The sequence below is a fragment of the Taurulus bubalis genome, assembly GCF_910589615.1.
Source record: "Taurulus bubalis genome assembly, chromosome: 16".
NCBI classification, from domain to species: Eukaryota; Metazoa; Chordata; class Actinopteri; order Perciformes; family Cottidae; genus Taurulus; species Taurulus bubalis.
In genome coordinates, this window is record NC_136604.1 from 19,162,107 (window position 1) to 19,184,836 (window position 22,730).

Genomic DNA, 22,730 nt, shown 5'->3' on the forward strand with positions numbered 1-22,730 from the left:
TTAGATCATGACCTCAACGCTTTTTCTGGGAAATGTGTGGAGGGATTTAAAATTCAATAAATTCATACAAGACCAAGTTCCAATACCCATAATATTTAGCATGTCAAAAAAAGATTTCCCAGTATAGTGCTGCAGTAATGACAATGTTCTGTAACACAAGTTACTTAACACACTTAAATGTATGCGAGCTGTGTTTTGGAGGGTCTGATTTTGGTATTTTTAGACTCAGTATATTAAAATATGAATAAACACACTTTAGGTTAACAAAAAAGTAAAGGAAAATTATTCAGTATCGCAGTACCATCATTTCTGACCACAATGTTAAGAAATACAATTCACAGAAATATAATAGAACAAATCAACGAATAAATGAAATATGACATTTTTATAATTTCCCATTTCAAAGCAGAGGTGAGGGTGTGTTGGGTCACCTCTAAAACCCTGGCGAGGGCCCTAAACGTCCCATTAAGGTGAAATATGTCGCATGGGGCTGATTTTTGACTGGATTTAAAGTGTCAAACTATAATCAGACGATCAAGATGCAGGCAGCTCTGTAGTGCAGGTAGTTCATGAGAATTTGGTCGGCGTGACGAAAAAAAAAAGAGCTGATTCTTGTACCTGTCATTATGGTGGAGAGTTCAATTGAAGGGATATTTACAGCGTAGTCAAGAGGACAATTACAAGCTTATTATGTCTGTCAGCTTGGATGTAAACGGTTTCCAAAATGCTTCTTTGCTATTTCTATACATTAACACAGTATTCATGGAAACTTGGTCAACAGAGCCACCCAAAAATTATGCACATACAATAGTACAAAAGCTGCTCATGGACAGCATGACACAGGACATGTTTCCATCGGGGTAAACAAATGGCAGGGCGTATGTCTTGTTCATGGCTTGTCATGGGGACTGAAGCTCTGTTGGTTTCTCCACAGCATTTCAATCAGGTAACAAAAAGAAAACTGGACGGATCTGAAGAGTTCATGCGAGAATGTCTTTTTTTCGAAATCGTGACAAAAAGCGCTTTTGTTCCAGCGTGAGAAAGACATATGAAAGGCTGCTGAGGTTTGTTTGGCGCTCGTCCCGCCGCTGCACACACGGGTATCATCTGCCTCGAAACATTTGGATTTTGTGCTTGTCCGCCAGCTGCAGTGTGACGTTATATTCGTAATCTCCATCATGGACTCCCGTGTGTCGGAAAGCTCCGGCCAAACTGTTCTCCTCCCAGTAGTGGTGCCAGTTTCCGTACTGGTCTGCACCGAATCCAAACACGGTGACCTGGAGCAGACGGGAAACAAAAGCACCGGGTCAAACTAATTAATAATCATCCTCACAAGCTTATGCACTGGATTTTGTTACATTTTTCACATCAGTTCAGATTCCTTATTTTTCCAAAACACACTGCAGTTATCTGGAAGTGTAAAATGGAAAGTTTACCGAGGAAATTCAAGTGTTGTTTGTCAAGGTCGTGTTCAAGGTCTCAACTTACTTCATCACATATGTGGACAGCCAGCATTAAGCTGAGGAAGCCGGTGGAAGGATATCGTCCGTGACCTTCGAGCCAGGACTCGTAGACGTATTTGAAGAAACTTGGATTGTAAATCAACACCTGCAAAAAAGCAGCACAGATTATTATTTTTTACCCATTTGTCCTTTAGTGAAACAGGAGAAACAGATTGTATATGATCTTGTTTAAGTGGAAAATGTACTAAAGTAGCAAAGTAAAAATACTCATTATGCAGAAGCGCTCATTCAAGAGTCTACTGTCCATTATTTACAATACAACAGAACACCACTCCATCCTTCATTATGGTTTTACAGACATGACCCATTCTATTAATATTCACATTTTTGTCTTTTTTAGCCTGAAACCCAGTTGAAACCCATGTAGATGCATACAGTATAAATCTGCCCCCATCTATACTTTGTGCCTTTTTTTAGATGAAATAATAAACCCGCACACACACTGACACACACACTGACACACACACCGTACTTCTATACCTTGAATATATGATGTTTTGCTGGCTTGTATCTCACTGTTTTGTCATCCTCTGGATGTTATGTCTATGTATTGTCTTTTCATTGTTACAATAAAAAAGAATAACACAAAAAAAAGAGTCTACCGTTAATAATACATTGATTTATTGGATAATTTTACTCAACGTTGAAATTTGCAAGCTATCGATTGGTTGCACGGCATCATATTCTCAAAGTTCATCCCATGATTTGTGTGTAAAATCTTAATTAGAAGAGTAACTAGTAGTTGTGAAATACATGTAGTGCAGTAAAAAGAACAAGTACCTCTAAATTGCCAAGTACAGTGGTGTACTTGTCATCAGTACACAAATAGCAATGAGATGTTCAACACTCACATGTCAGTGTAAGTGTGAAAACCTCTGCATGACCCACCTTGTCTTTGTTTGCCTTTATCCTGGACGTGACAGGTGTGTATGTGCTGCAACACAAGACAACAAATGACAGGAAGTTATCATTTGAGGGATTCTCAAGGCGATTCAAAAGCCCATAATTTGTTTTTACAAAACACAACCCTGCTTTTTTATTTATTTACTGCAATCACTGGTATCACACCCACAGTCACAGTCCATGAATTTGATTCAACGTCTAAAAATAAATGTCCGGCGTCTTCACAGAAACACACATTTTGTTGTCATTTTGCAGCGTTCGTCACACGAGGCGATGCAGCGCCGACGTGTTTGTCGTTCCAGGATGTCGAAGAAGTGGGAGCGGCTCCTTTGTGTCCACATCCAGTTTGCACGTGAACATTCTCACAGGCAAAACCTGCGTCTAATAGCGTTTCCATGAAGAAAGAAGCTGTAAAAACAGCCGAACAAAGTCAATGCGCATTCCCCACCACGCCTGTGCAGCCGTAAAGGGACGGCATACTGACGACTGAAATGAAAAGTAATAATTACACCGTAAGATACAATCCAGACAAATGTTTCCAATTAAAGTATGTTTTAAATTTGTTTAAATCAAGGCTATAGCCATCGCAGCCCTGTCTCATTAAAATTCAAAGATTATACAGAGGTTTAAAGCCGTTTGGGGATATGTGCAGTACAATGTAGCCGCCCTCTAAGTTTTGTGGTGAAGGAATGTGAATAAGGCTTAGTGTGTGTCCGTGGCTTTGTACTACACACTGCACTATACAGCCTAATGTTAAAAAGTACGTTCCTAATCACACACAGGCGTGACATTTGTTTTTGCTCAGAGGAGTTCTGTCCTTTCATTGAGCCTCATTCTCTTTAACAAGACTACTAAAATGTACCAAAATGATTCACAACGCTCAGTAAAGAGAAGCGTAGTGAAGCAGAATGATGACGCTAACGTGTTGGCTGGTTGGAGTTATTGGCAATAGCTTCATTTTGTGTTGTTTGTTTGTCGTTGGGATGTCCAGTAATGAAGCTAATGATTACGGGTCATTGAGAATAAAGCAGCTGAAGGTGAATTTGACTTGTTGTGACAATCTGGTATTTGGAAAGAGGAAATGGATCAGGGAGCGCAACACATGACGCATCGTAATGCGCTCAAGCCTCCGGGACAGTTATTGATATCTGTTATCTGATTTAATGGAGAAATGGTGCGTAAATGGTGGTAAATTAAGCATGTATATTTTCATTTGATTGATTTTTAATTAATTATAGAAATTGAAATAAGAAATAGAGTTTGGGATTGTTTGGGATCTGTGTCTGGAAAGTAAAAAAGGAACCTTGGAATAATAGATAATACATTGCTATGAGTTTTTCACTTTAGGGATCAAACCACTGCCCCTTTAAAGTTGTTGTTGCTGTCTGCTTTAAAACAATTTTTTACTTATTGTCTGTGTTTTTCCTTAAATGTCTGAAATATTTTTCATAAAATGACATTTTTAAGCTTGCTTACACTGCCATAGCCATTTAAAGAAAGATCAATTGACTTGAAAATGAATTGAATTGAATTAAAGGTGACAATAAACAGTATTTTAAATAAGCACATCTATGTCCCTACTTTAAATAGATTTTTGTTTTTAATGAGCTGTAAAACAACATTGACACATTATCACTTTATTAAGTTGATACAATATGGCCAAAAGCTGCTTTTTCACACATTCAGCAGACACAGAGCAGCATTAGAAACCATTTGCAGGCAAGTTTGTGGCGACCTGGCTGATGCAAGTCCAATATTAATGTTTCTTTTAAGACTTGTTTCACTAGAAGTTTCCGTTGATGAATTGCGGGCCATAAAACCAAAATAATGAGCCCGAAAGATGCTAAAAAACTCTCGGGTGATAATTCTCTGTGGATTCATCCCCTTCCACACTACACAGTCGTTTGATCCATTCTTCGCATAAAAATATTGATTAGCGCAGCGTTAGCGTCCGATATGTACACTTACTGTTTAATGGAGCCGGTGGTCAGAGCGCTGATGATCCACTGCAGGTCCAGAGTCTTGAAGGGGACCAGCACCAGGCGGGTGCTGTTGTCCAGGTCTATGGCACTTTCTGGATACATGACATGATGCGTAGTTCTGGCGCCCACGTCCTCTTCAAAACCAGCGGTGGGCGCCTGGTTCATTCTGCAGGGACGAGGAAGCAGAGATGTTATGTTCATGAGCTTTTTTTTAATACTCCATCTATCTTTATCCTTTCCAGGACAGTTCACATTGAGGTTTATTTCACCCACATGTTTTCAGAGATTGGAATATTTTGGCTTTTTAGTTTGTTGTACTAATCCATATGGCACAGAAAAGCAACAATTTTGAGAGGAAAAAAAAGAAGACAAAAAGCATTATGCGCCCCCCTTCAACATGTTTTGGACATCCAAACAGCGATTCAGAACAATCCAGCGTCCATTTAGAGCTCGACAATTACCACTTGGCCAGCTGGGCAAGGCGTCCCTATTATTATTATGCCCAACAATACACACTCTGGAGCAGTAATTGGCGGCGACACACACCGGTTTGACAGTGGCAGTTGGTGTCGGTCAGTGGAAGGAAGAGACACAGAGAAGAGAAACCCTGTGACTGGCGCCATCAGTCTGGGCAACACCACACTGCTCATTACTGATTGAGATGACAGATATATAACAACTTGACATTTTCAGCCTGAGTCTGTCAAGAATTACAAACAACCTCCTGCAAGAAGGACTTTGTGTCTGGGCTATTTCACAGCTGATGATGAGATTGTTTTTTTTTCTGCTATTGCAAAAAGATGTCCTGGGTTGAGAATGGCGATGACCTCGTGCATTTGGATGGAAATCTGAAACTAAAAGACAGTCTTGGACAAATAAAATTGAAGGGAAATGAGATTTTAATGGATGATGGTTTTGGAGGAAATGGAGCAAGAACTTAACCTTTTGTGCTTCATGCTAATGCTGAAAAAACTTGTTGCAGCACTTACGCCATGAGAGAGACCACTTTAACTTCAAGTATTAATACTAAGAAAGGCATGGTTGTATTTAATAGTTGTTAAATGTGCCGTCAATTTGCAATCCCTTGTATCCTTGGACTGGATTTGGATAAGAAAAGATTTATCACTTACATTTTGGTTATTTAACCTAAACACAACACTGACATATCAAGGTGATCACACAGAAATACGTAAAATGACCACGACATCATAACACCTGTTGGTAAATCAAATTGTTCACAGGATATTCAACCTTTTTTCCTTTTATAATGCTTTTAATACTTGACTTCTTTAATCCTAGTGCTCGTATAAAGGCAATAAATAGTCTAAAAAAACTAAAACTGCAATGTATGGAAAAAGAGACATATTGCCAAGAGGTTTTATGGTGCAATACCTCAATAGAAAAGAACAGTTTTTGACAGGACTACATGGTGGATTTCTCTGGAAATGGTAACTGTCGCTTCTGGGAATTTAAGAATTGCCCACCAAATGGATCCCTGTCGTCCGGGGCAGATGAAAAAGCACGGCAGTGAGGGCAGAGGAACACCACGCCACATATCAAACAGCACAATGTGCAGAATTCATCACTTCTGCAGCACATTCTTTATTTGGGATCCCCGTTAGCTGCCACTGCAGCTACTCTTTCTGGTGTCCACGCGGCACAAAACACGACACATCAAACGCGACATGTAATCCATATAAAAGTATCACGGAGAACATGTTTCAAGACTTAACAAAAGTCGGGTGAAACACAGTTCAGTTTATATCTTTCGGAGTCTCTTACTGCTGAGCGGTAATCAAGATGAGATGAAACTGTGTCACCAGCACCCTAGAGACAAGGGAAAGGAAAGCAGAACACCTTCTAATGCATGATATCCCTCTACCAATTTATTACCTGCCCATCCAATGTGACAGCGCACACATGCTCGACTCAGTCCGCAGAGCCCTGAAGCCCCCCACACACCCGCTGTTTTCCAAATATATTAATATTGAACGTGTCGCATGTCCAAATTGCACCGACTTCCACGCTGCATATATTTGAAGTCTCCGGCAATTCACCAGCCAAGTGTGAAGTAGATGGGATGAACCGTTCTCAAGATAAGGGAGGGCCAGAAATGTAAAAAAAAATAATGGTCGGATCTGCCTGGAAAGGTTCGGCCGGTTGGGATTCTTCCCGGACTTCCTGATGCCCCAAAGCAGCAGGAAACTGTAAGGATTTAGAGGAGGAAATAATGACCATCCTGAGAACATTCAGAGATGTATCCGACTGCAACATCACATGACTTATGACCGCCGCCATTACTCACTGCAGAGGTCAATGCTATTCAACTGTGAGTCTGTCAGGGCGCTGAAGAAGTGAACTCTGGTTGTTAAGTGGATGCAGTGGGCTGGTCCTCCACTTAATCTTGCGGGGGCGTGCGGTGTCAACTGTTCTAAAGGCGGGAGGAATATTTCAGATCGGTCTAATCAATATTCAACTTCTGCTGTAACTCGTCCCTGGCGCTGGAAATGCGGACCAGATGGGCTTGAAACAAACTGGGGCAGATGTATTGAGCGAGGAAGAGGATTCCTGCTTCACGCGCAGGGAAAAGAAAAACGAGGCTTTTTGCCCGGAATTTACAAATAGCACAGGAAATGTGAGATGAAGAATGGGTTTTTAACATGAAGTGGAATGGTTAGGATCAATGTGTTGTGCATATCAAATGTGAGCTCATGTAAAGGTGTTGATGTGGATAATAGATGTGAAAAAGCACAAAGGGTCTGGAGCACCTTTCCAGGGAAACCATGAAACCAGAGCAGATGGCTCAGTGAATGTCAGAGTGGAGGTCTTTTTTTTTATTTATTTTTTACTGCTGACGGATATCTTGACAAGTGAATTGTCGCAGGGCGACAGGGAGGCTACGAGTAGAAAGCAGAACTTTCTGCATCAATCAGCGGGTTGAAATGAGAAAAGTTGTCCAGCATTGATTGATTGATTTAACAGGTTGCACTGTTTGACTCCACCGAAAAAAACATCAATGGCGTCACTTCAGATAAAGAAGAACATGCATTAATGAGACATCACAGAGGCAGATAGTTTAACCCTTTATTAGATTCCACATCAACGTGCCACTGCTCAGTTTGACGTCATCATTGCGTAACATGATAATTATGGGCATCCGGCGTCGCAGTGCTTTGTATTATTTACAGATAAATATAAAACAGTCAAATTACAGGGGAGCCCTTAAGGAGGACCTGGGTTCCCTCCGAAAACATCTAAAAATTGTTATTTTTAAAATTATTTTAAAGCATTTCTAATGCTCTAATGAATGTTAAAGAAATAATCCAAATCAAATTAAACTCAAATGCCACGTCAAGTAGTGCTCAATGCATGCTGCTCCTGTGAGCACCAACTGATAACTTCTAGTCAGCCACAAAAACAACATTCTGCAGAGAAACACCTCCTCCGCTAATAATGACTACGTTTACATGCACACTCATGTTCCACTATTATTTAGAATATGACAATATTCCGCTTGAAAATTCTGAATTAGGCCTTATTTCGAATGCAGCACTTACCAATGAAGACATATTATTCTGGCTTTTGGAGCATCCTTTGACAGACAAGAAGCCACACTTCAAGGTGCAGCCGGATGGCGCAGCCTGTAATAGCCATCTAACACTTGAAAGGTCAGTGGCATTTCAGCGCTGTCTCATTTCTTCACATTCTCACCAGTTCGCTGCTCTCCTGTGTTGAGCTCTGTGTGTGTGTGTGTGTGTGTGTGTGGACATTTTCAAAATGCCTATGCAGTTCCAGCTGACTAACAATCATGATGAGGAATGAACACTCTGTACATTTTTTATGAGGTCTGTGAGGCGGTGGAGCCAGAATGAGGCAACACCACCGAATGAGATGAAGGCACCGCGTCTCAGGTGGGGCTTTAAAGCTCCGGGCTCCGAAATTAAAAGGGCCGAATACGAAGCTGGCAATGAGGCCCTCGAGGTTGCTTTGAGAACAGCGTGGCACTCTGCCTGTTAGCTTTAGAGGGCTTGCAGTTTGCCCCCGAAACCACCGCTGACATTATCCACCCAATCCACAAGTGTGGCCTGTTGGAATACCTGCAGCTTTATAGGTAAATACCAATTATTGATCTAATAGTGGAGAGTCAGGAGAGTAAACCCCTTCAGTTCTGAGAAGAGAAGCCAATGTGTCTTAATTAAACGCACATGCCAAACCCTTCACCGTGGCTCGTTAAAAGGAGCCTTCATCGTGTACAATGTGGGGACGCGTGTCTTCTGCGTCACACTCGTTAAACGCTCACTTAACGAGAGGTCAGTAGCTTTGGTCTCTTTGAAAATGTTGCACCCTTAAAACGAACTGTCCACAAACACGTCCGTCTTCGTTTTGGAACTTTTTTTTAAACTAATCCACGGTTAAACACAAGCACATGTTTTTGTCTTCAGCCTGCATACCGCAGGTCTTCCTCACTCTTCTCTTAAAGCGACAGCGCTCTCTTCTAAAGGGTCAATCTTCCCTTGACAGGTAATGTTCTCGTGAAAACATTATGATTGCACATAATTGGATTTGCGGCTACGTAGCTACATCTTTAAAGCAATATTTGTTTAAACCAATCAATCAAAGACGTCTTATTTAAATAGCTCCTTTCAAACTAATCAAATGCAATTCAAGGTGCTCGGCAAATGAGTAACGACGTGAGAAGAGGAGGAGACCACTGTGCACCAAATTAAGTTAAGAAACGTAAATTAAAAACTAAATATAATATAAGACTGAATAAATGAACCATGGTAAAACAGTGAAAAAGTTAAATTAGAGTGAAATTTAAATAAGAAATACCTCGGAAAATCACAACATAAAGACATATCAGACAACGTATAAAATCAGCTGTAATAATACAAATGATTACATAAAAGTACGACTAAATGGATGGCTTTTTAGGTTCTGTTTAAGGATATTAATATGTTCAGCTGCTCTCAGATCCTTTGGAAGGTTAATGGCTTCCAGCAGCGTCACCAAATGTTTTTGTTCTGTTTTGTGGAACATCCAGTAAGAAAGGAACCGGAGGATGTGGAGGAACCTACTGGTTCATAAACTAAAAGCATTTCTGAGAGGTAGTCTGGTCGTCATGCAAGGCCATGTCGTGACTAATACACTAATACAATTAACATGAAACTAACCGGTAACCGGCGTAAAGATTTTACAACAGGCATGTGCTCTCTTTCTGGTCGTAGTTAAAACTCGGGCAGAATTTAAAATGAATTCCCGATGGTTTATCATATTCTTTGGTAGACCAGAAAGGAGGAATGAACGCCAAAGCTGAACAAAAGCTAGTTGGCGCTGTTTGATCACAGTTTTCTCAAAGCAAATAGTAGACTTTTGGAATTTTGCTTTTATCAAAATCAGCCAGAATTAGTAATGCCGGCATGCCTTTCAACAACTTTCGAATGCTTTTGCAGATTGTTCACAGTAAAGACAACTTTAAACAGGTTGGAAGAAAAAGCTGAGCTGTCTCGTCCTTCAGGTTTACACATCTAACAAAACCATTTCCACTGCGAACCTCCTGCTCGCAGCAGCGACTGTCACTTTCCATCACAGCGAATACACACAATTATGTCAGCACGATAACGCGCACAATACAATGTGTCCAGTAAACGTATGGCACGGGCAAACATGACCCCGGTTAACCTTCGGCAACAGTTGAAATAATCAAGGCTACTTTAATTTCCTGCAGAAGGAATCCTTCACTGCCATTAATGTCAAGGTTTTGTTGTTGTTGTGTGGCTTGAAAACATTCTAATAAATGCACACATAACACTTCACTCTGTTCCCCAACCCATCAACAAGATGAAGAAATAAAAACGATCTTTACGAGGCCCTTCATATATAAGGAGCTAAGCTAGACGCAGATAGCATACAAATACAAACGGCGGGCATCTAAATTCAAGTCACAAAATAGGCATTTGATTGATGCCCTTAAGTTCCTTCCAGTGCCTTTACACTCATTCATAGCCCAAGTGGCAATCAAGCCCCTGAACTCCATTTGTTATTTGCGTCTCAATAACGAATGGGTTCGCTGAGCAGAGGACAGGATTGATTGCAGAGTGGATTGAGCACATGCGAAAATGAAGTCTTAATTGGGATTTTTTAGTAATGATGGATCTTTGAAAGCACTATTGCAGTTGCGCTATAATCATAAGAAGCCCAACTACGACAACCCAAGGAGGTATAATGCAAAAACAAGCTTTAAGGCTCTGATTACCAACGTAAAGTGCAACTTCTGTGTCCTCCAGTCAGAGGTGGCTGATGGGTAAAGAGGCCCTCGTGAGGAGTGCTCTGGTCCTCAGGAGGTGTGGTAATAACACACTCCAAGGGGGCGAGGAAAAAGGTAATTCGCTGAGTCTCGTCGACAGGTTTAAAGCTCACGATTACCAGTTACGAGGACAATTCAGAAGACAGCCAAAGCTTAGAAAGCTCGTGTGTGAAAGTCGTGTGGAAATCTCACGACTTCAGAGGCAATTTCAAACCGGGATTTTTGAGTCACGGTCACATGATGTGCCTGCTACCTATTACACCTGCCGGCTTTGAGATCCATCTTAATGAAGTCTTATTTTTGCAAGGGCTTACATCATGGCATAGGATATAAGCTTGGCTGATCGTCAATTCAACAGAGTAAATATGAATGATGAGACAATCACACAGCCTCCTCCTTTTCAAATGGAATATGCTGGTGTGCCACAGAGAGGATGTGATCAGAGGTTATCAGTTACTCTGTGTTCAAGAGAGATGCCAGTGATTACATTACATTACATTCAGCTGCATTCAAGTATGAGTACAAACTCCAGGGTTCATACACAATTTGACCAATGACTTTTCCATGACTTTAAACCAAATTTCCATGACCAAACATTTTGTGAAAAAGTGAGAAAATGAAGTATTTAAACTAACAAAGAGAATACAAAGCATACAGTGAACCTTAAATGACACAAATGAATGAGAGACAATAGTTTGATTAAAAGAATAAACATGTATATAGATGCCTGTATGTACGCCTGCTTATATTTTGAGCGTCTTTCTTTTAAAAGCATATTCATTATTTCAAACTCAGCATAAATGAACGTCATGAACACATGAATATAACACATTTCCATGACTTTTCCAAAACCTTTTGGATTTTATTTTTTTCAAGGCCTTTTCCAGGCCTGGAAATAACCATTTTAAAATTCCATGACTTTTCCAGGTTTTCCATGACCGTAAGAACCCCTGAAACTCAGAACAACAAGAAAAATAAGGATTCATGTATTGTATATGCATCCTTATTTTTCTGGATTTTTGGACAGCATTTTATTAAACATGTATTCTGGACTGAGTGCTGGCCTCAAGCATGTGGGCCCAGTTTGAGTGAAATATGTATTCACCTTCGTGTTCCTCTGCTGGTTTTGGGCGTGGCTCGAGCGACCTTTTGGCTCAGCGCTACGGCTTCCAACCAAGCGTGATATCGAATGCAACGCTCAGGCTGGAATACATAACAAAAACAAAAAACCCTGCATATTTGCACCGTGCTCCTGCAGGAAACTATTCCGCTAATGGCAAAGAATAACTCTCGTCTCCTGCCATCCGATAATTGAATTGGGAGACAGTGGCATGCGGCTGTCGCGGCGGGGGCTGGGCGAAGAAGATAAGTGCAGTAATGCGGCTTTGCACGGAGGCAGCGTGTCACAGCAGGTTGACAAAGCCACGCTGGGATGAATTAAGAGTGCAAGAATACGCCGTGGAATCTGCTTTTGGATATTTGAGTGGCGCTCGGGTTACTCTCCTGATAAGATCTTTGTGTCAGCCACATGTAAGTAACAAGTCACACAAGTAAGAGTAAAACAACACCCGGGTAGTTACGTTTAACATTCCCACAATGGAACGGAAAAAGCTGTGTCCATGGCACAAACACAACTTTCTGCAAACAATCCCACAATGCAATCACAGTTGCACAACACACGCTTTCAGTAGGTGTCTGACATTACCGCCCACTTTAGAGTAATTTAACGCCTGTTCTGTTCATGTGTACTGTATGTTCTCACTCACTACTCGGCACACACGGCAGATGGTAAGTGGCCGCTCACGTCAAACCACGACACTCTAGCTTCCCCTCTATTGTCAGTTTTCAGTTTACATGAGAAACATGTACGCACTGTCTTTTCAAAAATAAAATAACATTGAAACTACTTGGTTAGGTGAAGGAAAAGATTGTGGTTTTGGTAAAAAAACAAACATTTACCATTTAAAGTCCACCCACCAGAAGTGGGATTTTCTGACACGGGAGCCAGAAAGATAATGAAATAATCCATTAAATAATGTTCATCCCAGATTGTAATGGTTTGGTCAATGTTTTTCTTTCTTCCAATATTAGCGTACATTACTGAAAAGATGTTACTCGTGTGACGGGTCAAGCATGCAAATCAACTGATGAAGAAGAAAGTATTTGGGTGGTGGAGGATGCTTTTACTAATCAGGTAGAGACAACATTAATTCTTATATTACTTTCACATGAATTGATAAAAAATATAATACATTTCATCCAAATTCCCGTCGTCAAAGTTGACTTCTTACTCAGTTGATCTTGATCTTTGCATTGTAGTTTTCCTAAACAAAAGCATCACGTTTTACATCATCCAAATGCAATTTTAAGTAGTAGAAGTATTTAGTGTGCAGACAAGCACTCACATACTTATTTGCGTTGTTTCTGCTGTGTTATTCATGACATATTTACACACAATTATAGTTTTTATTATGCCCCTCACCTTGAAGTCTGCGCCGACGTGGACAGTTTTTGTTTGTTGTTTAGGCCAAATTGTTCTTCCTTATCTCACCTGTGTCTGAACTCCAGGAGAGACGAAGTGTGAATCCACTTGCGGTGTCTTCAACTCCACAAAGTTAGCGGTACATAATTTCACATTTAGTAGATAAAAGCATCAGCGTGTAAAATTAACTTCATTTTTTGTTTTATCTGCAATCACATGCAAACTGGAAATAGTTATATGTACTTTTAAGTTTAAGACGTCCAAAGAACGCATCGGCTTGTCGATTAGTATGTCTTAGAAGAGCAAAAGCATAATTCAAATCTAATTTATGATGACTTTTTTTATTATTAGTAGTGCTTCAAACAATATTGAAACATCATTATGAAAAAATCCATCAAGCTTATTTTTTGTCAGGCGGATGAAAAGGCTCTCTTTATGATTCAAATCTATTTCACCACTGCAATCTTCTGAGCAAACAAAAGGCTTTAGCCAATAGGCCCATGCCTTTTAATATTCATAATGGTCTAAAAAGGAGGCTTTGGAGGATCTGGGCGAATTGCATTGTGGATATGTGAAAGGCATTGGTGTTCAGTGTCTGTACACACTCACCAGACGGTGTGTTCCCATGTCCTCTCTGAACTGATAGCCTATCACTGTCATTGACTTAATAATACGATAGCTTCTTCAAACATTTACGTCATCCATTCTGTGCAGAAATAATGTGAGCAGACTGTTTTCTTTTTGATTTCATACAATGTACGACAGAAGACTGTAACATTGTCCAAAATTGTTATATAATAGTCGAAGAACAATCCTCTCTTTAGGAATTTGCATATTCCACCCCTGCAGATCAGTATTTATTCAGACTAAACCTGCAACATGACAGCCAAGACACAAATCTGTGACTTGTAGATATTGGATGAAAGTCTGAGCGAGAATGCTTGTTTACCCTTTGACGTCCAAATTAGCTTAATGTTGTCATGAAGCCAGCAGTTCTATTCTGCACCAGAGAGCTCAACCACAACCCTCTCCCCACCCCCCAAAAAAAATCTTTTTCCATCTTTTCCAATCCATTCTCTGCAGACCTGCAATTGGTGTAACAGATTACAGGGAGCTACAAACTCCTCTCTTGTTCCCCGCCGCCCCAAGGCACTGAATAAACATTTGAATACTCAAACTGGGTTGTTTTTATCTGTTTCTTTGTCAAGATCATTTTTTCCTTCACATCGAGCCCAGAACAAGGACGTGTGAATGTCTGAGCGCACGCTGTGAAGTGGCAGAAAATCAATGTGGGAGAGAGACGGTTACGCAGGGAGCAAAGATTAAAGATATTTTTTTCAATGTTTGTCTGCCACTCAATTAAATAATCAAGAAACAAAACTGAACTTTGCTGAATGCACATAATGTGATGAAACGTTGCAGTTGATTTGTTGTCATGTTTTTTTTTTAGAACCGGTAAGTGCTGCAGGAGATGAAGAAAATGGAAGCATCTAAAATGTCCAAGTTAGAGTTCAGGAATGAAGAATGAAAGCTCTGTGTCAGGTGGCTTTAGTGGTTAAGATGCATGCACTGTGATAACATGCATAACATTGTTGCATGCCATTCCCACTCTCTCTGTAATTCAGGTATATTAATTGTAATTAAAGCCAAAAAACACACAAAAATCGATCTTAAATGTTAACATTTGCTGTTTTTCACCATTTTTAGACAGTAAACTGAATATCACTGGGCTACATACATCTGCCATTGGATATTTAGAATTAATTTAATCAAATAATCTCATCAGCAGATCAATCAATAATGACAATAATCAGTATTTGCAAGGACAGTTTTTAACCAATTGGGTCTCCGATAAAGACCCAGGTCCAAGGTACACGCGCTACACTTTTGTAACGCAGTTGCATCATCCACTGTAACCGCTGTAAGAGAGCAGGAACACGATGACCCGAACTGTCAGCTATGAACATGCATCCCCGTTTACAGAACTATTTTGAAGTTCACCTTTGACCAATCGTGCTTGCTGTAGTTGTGTACACACAATTTCTTTCCCATGATCAGGATTTTAGAAATGCTGAGGTCAACCTCAACCAATCACAGACAGTTTTCACTGAGATTTCTCAATCTTTTCTGTATTCATGTAAATGTGCAACTGTGTTTTTTGTAAATCTCCCCGAGTGATGGTCTAAACGCTCGTTTAAAGCCTTCTCCACACCGATAACATTGAATAATTCAACAATTCTCAAAGACCCTTAAAAAAGAGAAACAGCAGAGCAAACGTCAGGGTCCTCAAAGTGTAGCTTCGACTGAGGAAGCGTTACCGATATTCAGGGGTGCACTCTTTCAGTTTCACCTCCAAACAAAGTGGTTTAGATAATCTGGCTAAATTATTGGTTTATTCACAACCTGTTTATCAGCCTTGTCGTATGAAAAGACCTCAGCATTTACTATGGTGGGAACAATGGTGATCATCATTAAGCCAAAGCTACGAAAATAAGACCCAAGTTGTAAGAAGCTCAAATCACCCGAGAACACTAACGTTACGAACAGTAACACCATCACTAATACATTTACAGTATATATACCCGATATAATGCACCTGATAAAAGATATTTCTCATTAAAATATATTAAAATACAACAATAAAAGGCAAATTTAAGTACTCTTCTTTTATTTTACCCTATAGAACTTCTCATAAAATGAAAATAAGGTATCATGGGGGCACCCTGAAAAAAGGCTCAAAATCGGTTCGGGAATCGCCAATAAAACATGAATAAAACATATAAATAATGGAGCTATGAACTTGTTCTTTGATCCATCCGTTCCTGGGACATGTGAGCCTCGTCCTGTAAAGGAAAAGTCTCCCTTTAATGGTAAAATCCACCCAAAATGTTTTCACCCTCTATCACTAACGTCAGATGAAAATCACCCGAACACGTGGCTGTTGAAAGAACAGGGATTGGATTAGAGAGACACGCCCACCTACATTAAGACACGCCCACCTCCAATAAGACACGCCTACCTTCAATAAGACACGCCTACCTCCAATAAGACACGGCCTACCTCCAATAAGACACGGCCTACCTCCAATAAGACACGCCACCTCCAATAAGATACGCCCACCTACAATAAGACATGCCTGCCTTCAATAAGACACGCCCACCTACAATAAGACACGCCTACCTTCAAAATGACACGCCCACCTCCAATAAGACACGCATACCTACAATAAGACACGCCCACCTCCAAAGACACGCCCACCTCCAATGACACGCCTACCTCCAATAAGACACGCCTACCTTCAATAAGACACGGCCACCTACATACAATAAGACATGCCTAAATTAAATAAGACACGCCCACATCCAATAAGACACGCCCACCTCCAATAACATCTGTGAGCAGCCTGAAGCTACACAAGGACCCACAACTCAACACCCGCAACACAATGGAAATAACGTAACCACAATCGCTCGGGTAAAAATCCCCCGGCGTTAGTGTTCTAGGGTTAAAGAAACCTTAAAAAAGACAGATCATGTCACAGTCAAAAGTGTGTGACTGCTATAAAATCCCAGCAGAGGCCGGAGCGTTCACTGACCTGATGACGAAACCACACGAGTCGATGAGGTCGCCGTACCGAGCCCCCTTCAGGTTCCCAGAGTTCCCCACCACGGCGCAGGTCCTGCAGCGCTTGGGGCCGGCGTCCATGTACAGCACCTCATCGGGGATGACTTGGAACAGCTCCTCCACGACTTCAGTGAAGTTGGCCGGCTGCCTCTCCGACTGCAACCACTGGTGACACAGCAGACACCGACCTCAGAGAGAGCCGCGGCTCCGGGGCCACTTTAAGTTGAAGTGATTGAACAAGGGCAGTGGAGCCCGAGACACCGAGCGCATTTCTGAAATAACCTCGGGGGCGGCTTAGCTCCGTCTGCGGGGGCTCTTTTGGCACGGCCTTCTTCTGGTGGCTTTAAACTCGCAGAGACAGAAAATAATGCAGGAATGTGTGTGCACTGTAGACCGTTATATATTGTGCTGGAAACACTGAACGGATACAGAATGTTCTGCAATCTGACTCATGCTTTAAGTATGACGGTGAAGGGGGTTTTCACCTTGACAATACAATCCTGGGGAAGATATTTTTGATCGTATTTAGCATTAATTATGGGCAATACGATATAATTGATAGAAATATGACTTTTCATCTTGAGACTATAATCTACTTTAGCATACATCTTCATAAAAACAAGATTACGCAACACATTTTCTGCCTAATTCAAAACTCTCCTCTACACTTAGCATGTGAGCTTTGACGTCCCATCGGAGGAGCGAACCCGGGTCCTCCTGGAGGTCACGCCCTTGCCTTGCAGCGGCTCGGCCCGAGCCATCTGGCCGGGCTACCGTTCATACGTGTACACGCGCCTCATCAAGCTCCCGGTGAGAAGCATTTCCTGAAATGAGTAGTGACAGGAGGCAACCTTGCAGTAATTTTTCTATTCTTGCCTCTAATTGGACACGGTGTGAGGTGAATGTGGGAGCGCCTGAGGCTCTGGATGCCTTCCAGACAAAAAAGGTAGGATAATTGTGTGACATCAATTTTGTGAATAGGCTTTTTCTAATTCAGAGAGCTGTTCTCTAATAATGGGACATAGAGAAAGTACAGTATATATAGAGAATTACATTAAGGCTATACGTAATAAGTTACACAGCTGACGTGAATTCACAGTGGATTTAAACAAGCTGCCATAAAACACTTTAACAACTATTGTATCTAATCATTTTGGATTCTTTATTATGTTGGTAGTGTTTTATGATCTCTGTGGATGACTGGCCAAGTGTAGGTGGCATTACATCCATGAAGATATCTCCAGTTTGATTCGAGGTAATGCTTTTAAAAGTAGATACTGACTGTTTTGTGTCAGTCTCTTTGAAATCTGAAGGTTTTTCCCCTCAAGCGGCTATTTAACGCTGACACTCATGAAAGGAGAAGAGATAACAACTCCTCCCCCGACTCAGGAGGAATGGACCAATACAAACTAGATTAGAGTTTGTAGATGGACTTCAGTCTGGAGCTGGGAATGCATTTTTCTAACTTAAATAACTTGCAAGGCAGAGGCTGAAAATACATGCAACATATTGACTTAAAAAAAACCAGTTCAAATGTAATTTGTTTAATCTATACAATCTGTCTTGCTGTCACTACGAGTTTTACAAGGCAACCAGCCGACTCCAGAAAGTCCCTGTGTCGGTGACACTAAATATCCCATAACTTGTCATTTTCCACTTTTCGGTTTTCGTATGCATTAATCAGGTTAATTAGGCAGATTTATACATGCTGGTAAGTGTATTTTGTTCCCACTTGGAAAGATATTTATGCTCAAATAAACTAATCCCATGCTGGATCTGTAGCTCCACATCTAGCATAAATGCATAAAGGCCTTCACACACCGGGTGCTTGATGAATAAACTACACAAACAAGTTGAAATACTCGCCTGAGAATATGTCATATCAAAACTATTCATACCAGGCGGCAACTTCCGGGTCGGAAGAGGGAAGGGTCCTAAACTTCTAATGGCCATCAGGGGCGACTCCTCTGGTTGCAAGAAGAAGTCTGATTGTGTGGAAGTCAAAGAGACAATGACCCTCAGTCTTTCAGAGGTAAACTGTTGTAGAGCCTAAACTACTGGAGGCTATTTTTTTTATTGAGTTGCCTTTTAGCTCTGAGTATATCTGAGTCCCCTCTGATAAACAGTTATGCAATGGAGGCTACGTTTCTCAGGCTTTTATTGTGAAGGAATGGATCTGGTCCGCGCTGCCTTTGGCGAGGTTGAATAGAGTAATAAAGTTAGCTGTCTCTGTTCGGTCTCCACAGCCTCTGTTGTGCACTATAGTGTGCATTTTGAATATTTCACGTTTGGAACAGCGTTATTGATTGATGCCTTTATTCCTTTATTCTTATTCTCTGCGCAAAAGCCCCTAAAAAATGACGACGCTTTTTTTTCCACCGTGTAATATTCAGTGTAAAAGAACAGAAACATCTTATTTTTACTTATTTACCTGCTTAAATATTTCTTTATGGCCCACTTGGCCAGATGCATGGTCAATTTCTTATATTCTTTCTTACTTTTGAAGGCAGTTTTCTTGTTAAACTGTAAAAATGCCTAAATAAAATAAAAAGAAACAACAGCTCAAAGAAATATGTTGACCAAAATAAATAAAATGCAACCTTTATTGCCTCTCACTAATATGAACAGGTGATTAAAGTCACCATCAGATGTTTCATGTCCTGGTACATGACACCGGTTATCATCACCAAGTATTTCCCATGACTATAGTATAATAAATGTGTCAAAGCACATGGCATATTTGCAGCATATTTGCATTAATTCAGAAAGAACGATAGTAAATGATTAGGGTATCGCCCCCATATGTACACACCTGTGCTTCAAGTTATGATGGAAAATATCTGTTCGTCGTCTATAGACGTGGGAAAGGATGGGCAGAGTAAACAGTCATTTCCATTTCCACCGTCTCCCTTGTTAAATGAGAGCGAATTGTGCGTGGGAGTTTGCTTCACAACTTGATCCCGCTGAAGATCCTTTGGATTGGAAACAATCGATGTGGCAAAAGCAAACACTTCTCGGGAGCATTACAGCAGCGTGTGATCTCTGTTCTTTATTCATGATCTTTCTTTTTGAAGCACCTCACCTGCTCTCAGAAGCTGAATGTGCATGTTTTTTTCTTCTTCTTTTTGATTTAATCCTCTGTAGGATAGCAACGCAAATCCCCCAAACACATCCCCGGAGTCTTACCTGCCACCATTTAAAGGTTTCATCGGAGAGGACGCTGTTCTCCCTGGTCATCAGAGGGTGGACGGACTGATTGAAGCGCTCGGAGAACCAGCCGTCGTCCTCCGCCTCCGTCATGCACTGCCGGCAGGCACACAGCCCTTTGGAGAAAAAGTTATCCGACAGGCGGAAAGCGTACTTGAAGAAGTAGAGCGACGGGTCCTTGAAGGTGTAACTGAACAGGAACGTCGTAAATGTAATGACGCAAAACAGCAGAGCCAAAGTCCTGATTTTCCTCCGCTTGGGGAGAGACATGTTGTCACAGTCAGAATCAAAAGGGCCCCGGATCAAAAATGTCACTGCTGTCCAAAGAGCATATCCTGCTCTTTGTTATCCAGACAACACAGGATCGGGTTCATGGATGTCCTCAATGAAATTCATCGATGTGGTTTCTTTGCAAAAAAAACAAAAGGACGGTAAATCCACTGTCCACTTGAAGGGTCCTGATCCAAGCTGGTTCTTACCGGCTCTTCAGATGTTGACTCGGAGAGGTAAGTGACTCCTGTGTCATCCACTCTGTAATGATCAACCTGAAAGGCAAATAAAAGGACGTTTTTGGGACACTCACGCTGGGAGAAATGGGAAAAAACAGCTTGTGGGGCTTTAAAATGGTTTAACTTCAAATACAAAAAGAGAGTGTAAATTCTAACACTATTCTGGTAATGTCACAGCAGCTCCAAGATGAAACTGTCCACGCTTATGTAACATCACACTACTATTTTCAGTGCATCACTATGGACTGTGTTGCTTTTAGTGCTTTGTTTATTGCTATTTTTCTTTGAGCCAAAACACGCAGGATGTGTTAAAGTCTCTCAGCTCTTATGACCACAATCAACCACCAACAATTGTCTGGATTGATTGCGTGAATGATTGCAGTGGAAAAACAAGCCAAAACAAGTCAATAACTCGCAAACAGCTTTTATCTGAGATAAAATGAGAGTCTAAATGCACGAGTCATTGACACACTGGGGCGACAGCAGAGTGGCATTGATCCAGTGTCAAATTCATTCTTATAAGTGTACAATATAGAGAAATTGTTTAAGCAAATATTAATTATTTACCCATGCACTTTAACGGGGTGAATACGATGACCTTGCATGGAAATACACATTTTGTTCTTGTAATAGTATTTTCTTGGTTTGTAAGAACTAAAAACTAATAATCCAAAACATGTCTTTCCCACTTTAGACAATTAACCCATTCAAGTTATTGGCCACAAATGGGGCCTGTGGGTTTCTTGCACACAGCCTCACAATATATTACATTATAATACGGGTAGATCAAATCAAGCATTCTGATTGGTTGAGTGTGAGTCACGAGGTGTAGTTTATTCAGCCATAAAGTACTGTACAGCCTGTTTACATTTAGAGCGTTCCATATCAGTGCGCACTTAAAAACAACAGGTAGATTTAAATTGCGTGACCGTTAGCTGTCATTTCAAGCTTGACAGTTACCAAACATGTTCGTGTAAACTTTGATATTGCAACGTCCGCAGTAACAACCCGCAGACGTTGGTTTCCTTAACTTGCAGGTGTATTTCTTGAGTGTTCACAGTATTGCAACGGGGCTCTTCGCTAACGGTAACGTTAGCTCAAACGGAACAGCTAAAGAGCTCACGTAGCATCCCCCACACTAGCATAACGAACGACAACACAACGACACTTCCTCCCTAAAATGAGATGAGGAATGAAAAGGGTTTGACCACAAAATCGTGATAATTTCTAGTGAGAGATAATTACGTCGGTCATTTCCCAACGCGAGGCAAGTTCTCTAAACATCATGGAGGAGAAAAATGACGGAGAAAAGACGGACAGAAGCAGCGAGAGCACTTTTTTACATCGGTGGCTGCGTGTCATACTTCACCTGCTTCCAACCGACCTGGCAGTCAGTTTTATAGTCCTGGCAGTCAGTTTTATAGTCCCGTATGTGCGTCCCGTACGTGTATGGCGGTTGCATAGCAACCGCCGGGACTATTTTCTCTGTCGCTGAAATGCGATACACAAGGTTTGGTGGCTACAACTATTTTGTGCTGAAAGGGAGCTTACTATTACTATTTATAAAGTCGCAGGTACCCGTATTATAAAAGCAATAAGGTACTCGAGGCAGTACTGAGTCTACAATAATGTACAGTTTAAGGGTTTGCCGACCCTCCGCTGCGCGTCGGGCCTAACAACTCCCTTGAACAGTACATTATTGCACGACACAGTACTGCCTCTCGTACCTTATTGCTTAAATATTACATGATACTACGTGATCATGGATGAGTTTCTATGGACGTGAGACCTTGTGAATTGTAGTCGCTGTGACCTCATTTGTGTTCTTACTTTCTGTCAGCCCTTATTTTGCTCATATTGAATCATGGAAAAGCAGTATAGATATGAAGCTGAAGACGTTTTGCCTCGCGGTTGTACTATATGCCTCTATCAAGTTGCAGTTTACAGCCACGCCTGTTCAAAATGCCATCACTTCATCATTTTATCCTGAAATTGTCATGATTAGCACGTGAATTGTTGCGTTATTTGCTGAAAAAACATGTTTTATGAGGTCCCGTTAAACCTTTGAACACCAAAATCTATCAAACGTGAGGTAAAGGTGCTCGTTCCCGAGATGTTGCATTCACGAGAATGGGAATGACGTGAGGTCACTGTTCTTGAGGACCAAATTCGAATCAGTTCATCCTTAAGGGG

The 22,730-nt window shown here is 41.1% G+C and overlaps 1 protein-coding gene across 1 annotated transcript; it reads right to left on the bottom strand.

Annotated features, from left to right (window-relative positions):
- Positions 1-1,103: 1,103 nt before the first annotated feature.
- Positions 1,104-20,298, bottom strand: LOC306748354 (CMP-N-acetylneuraminate-beta-galactosamide-alpha-2,3-sialyltransferase 1-like; the record flags this gene model as incomplete). Its single annotated transcript, XM_079231516.1, has 6 exons — positions 1,104-1,277; positions 1,489-1,608; positions 2,412-2,457; positions 4,395-4,574; positions 16,793-16,986; positions 20,008-20,298. The coding sequence occupies 6 exons, from the start codon at positions 20,296-20,298 to the stop codon at positions 1,104-1,106; spliced, it is 1,005 nt and encodes a 334-aa protein (XP_079087642.1).
- Between the last annotated feature and the right edge of the window lie 2,432 nt (positions 20,299-22,730).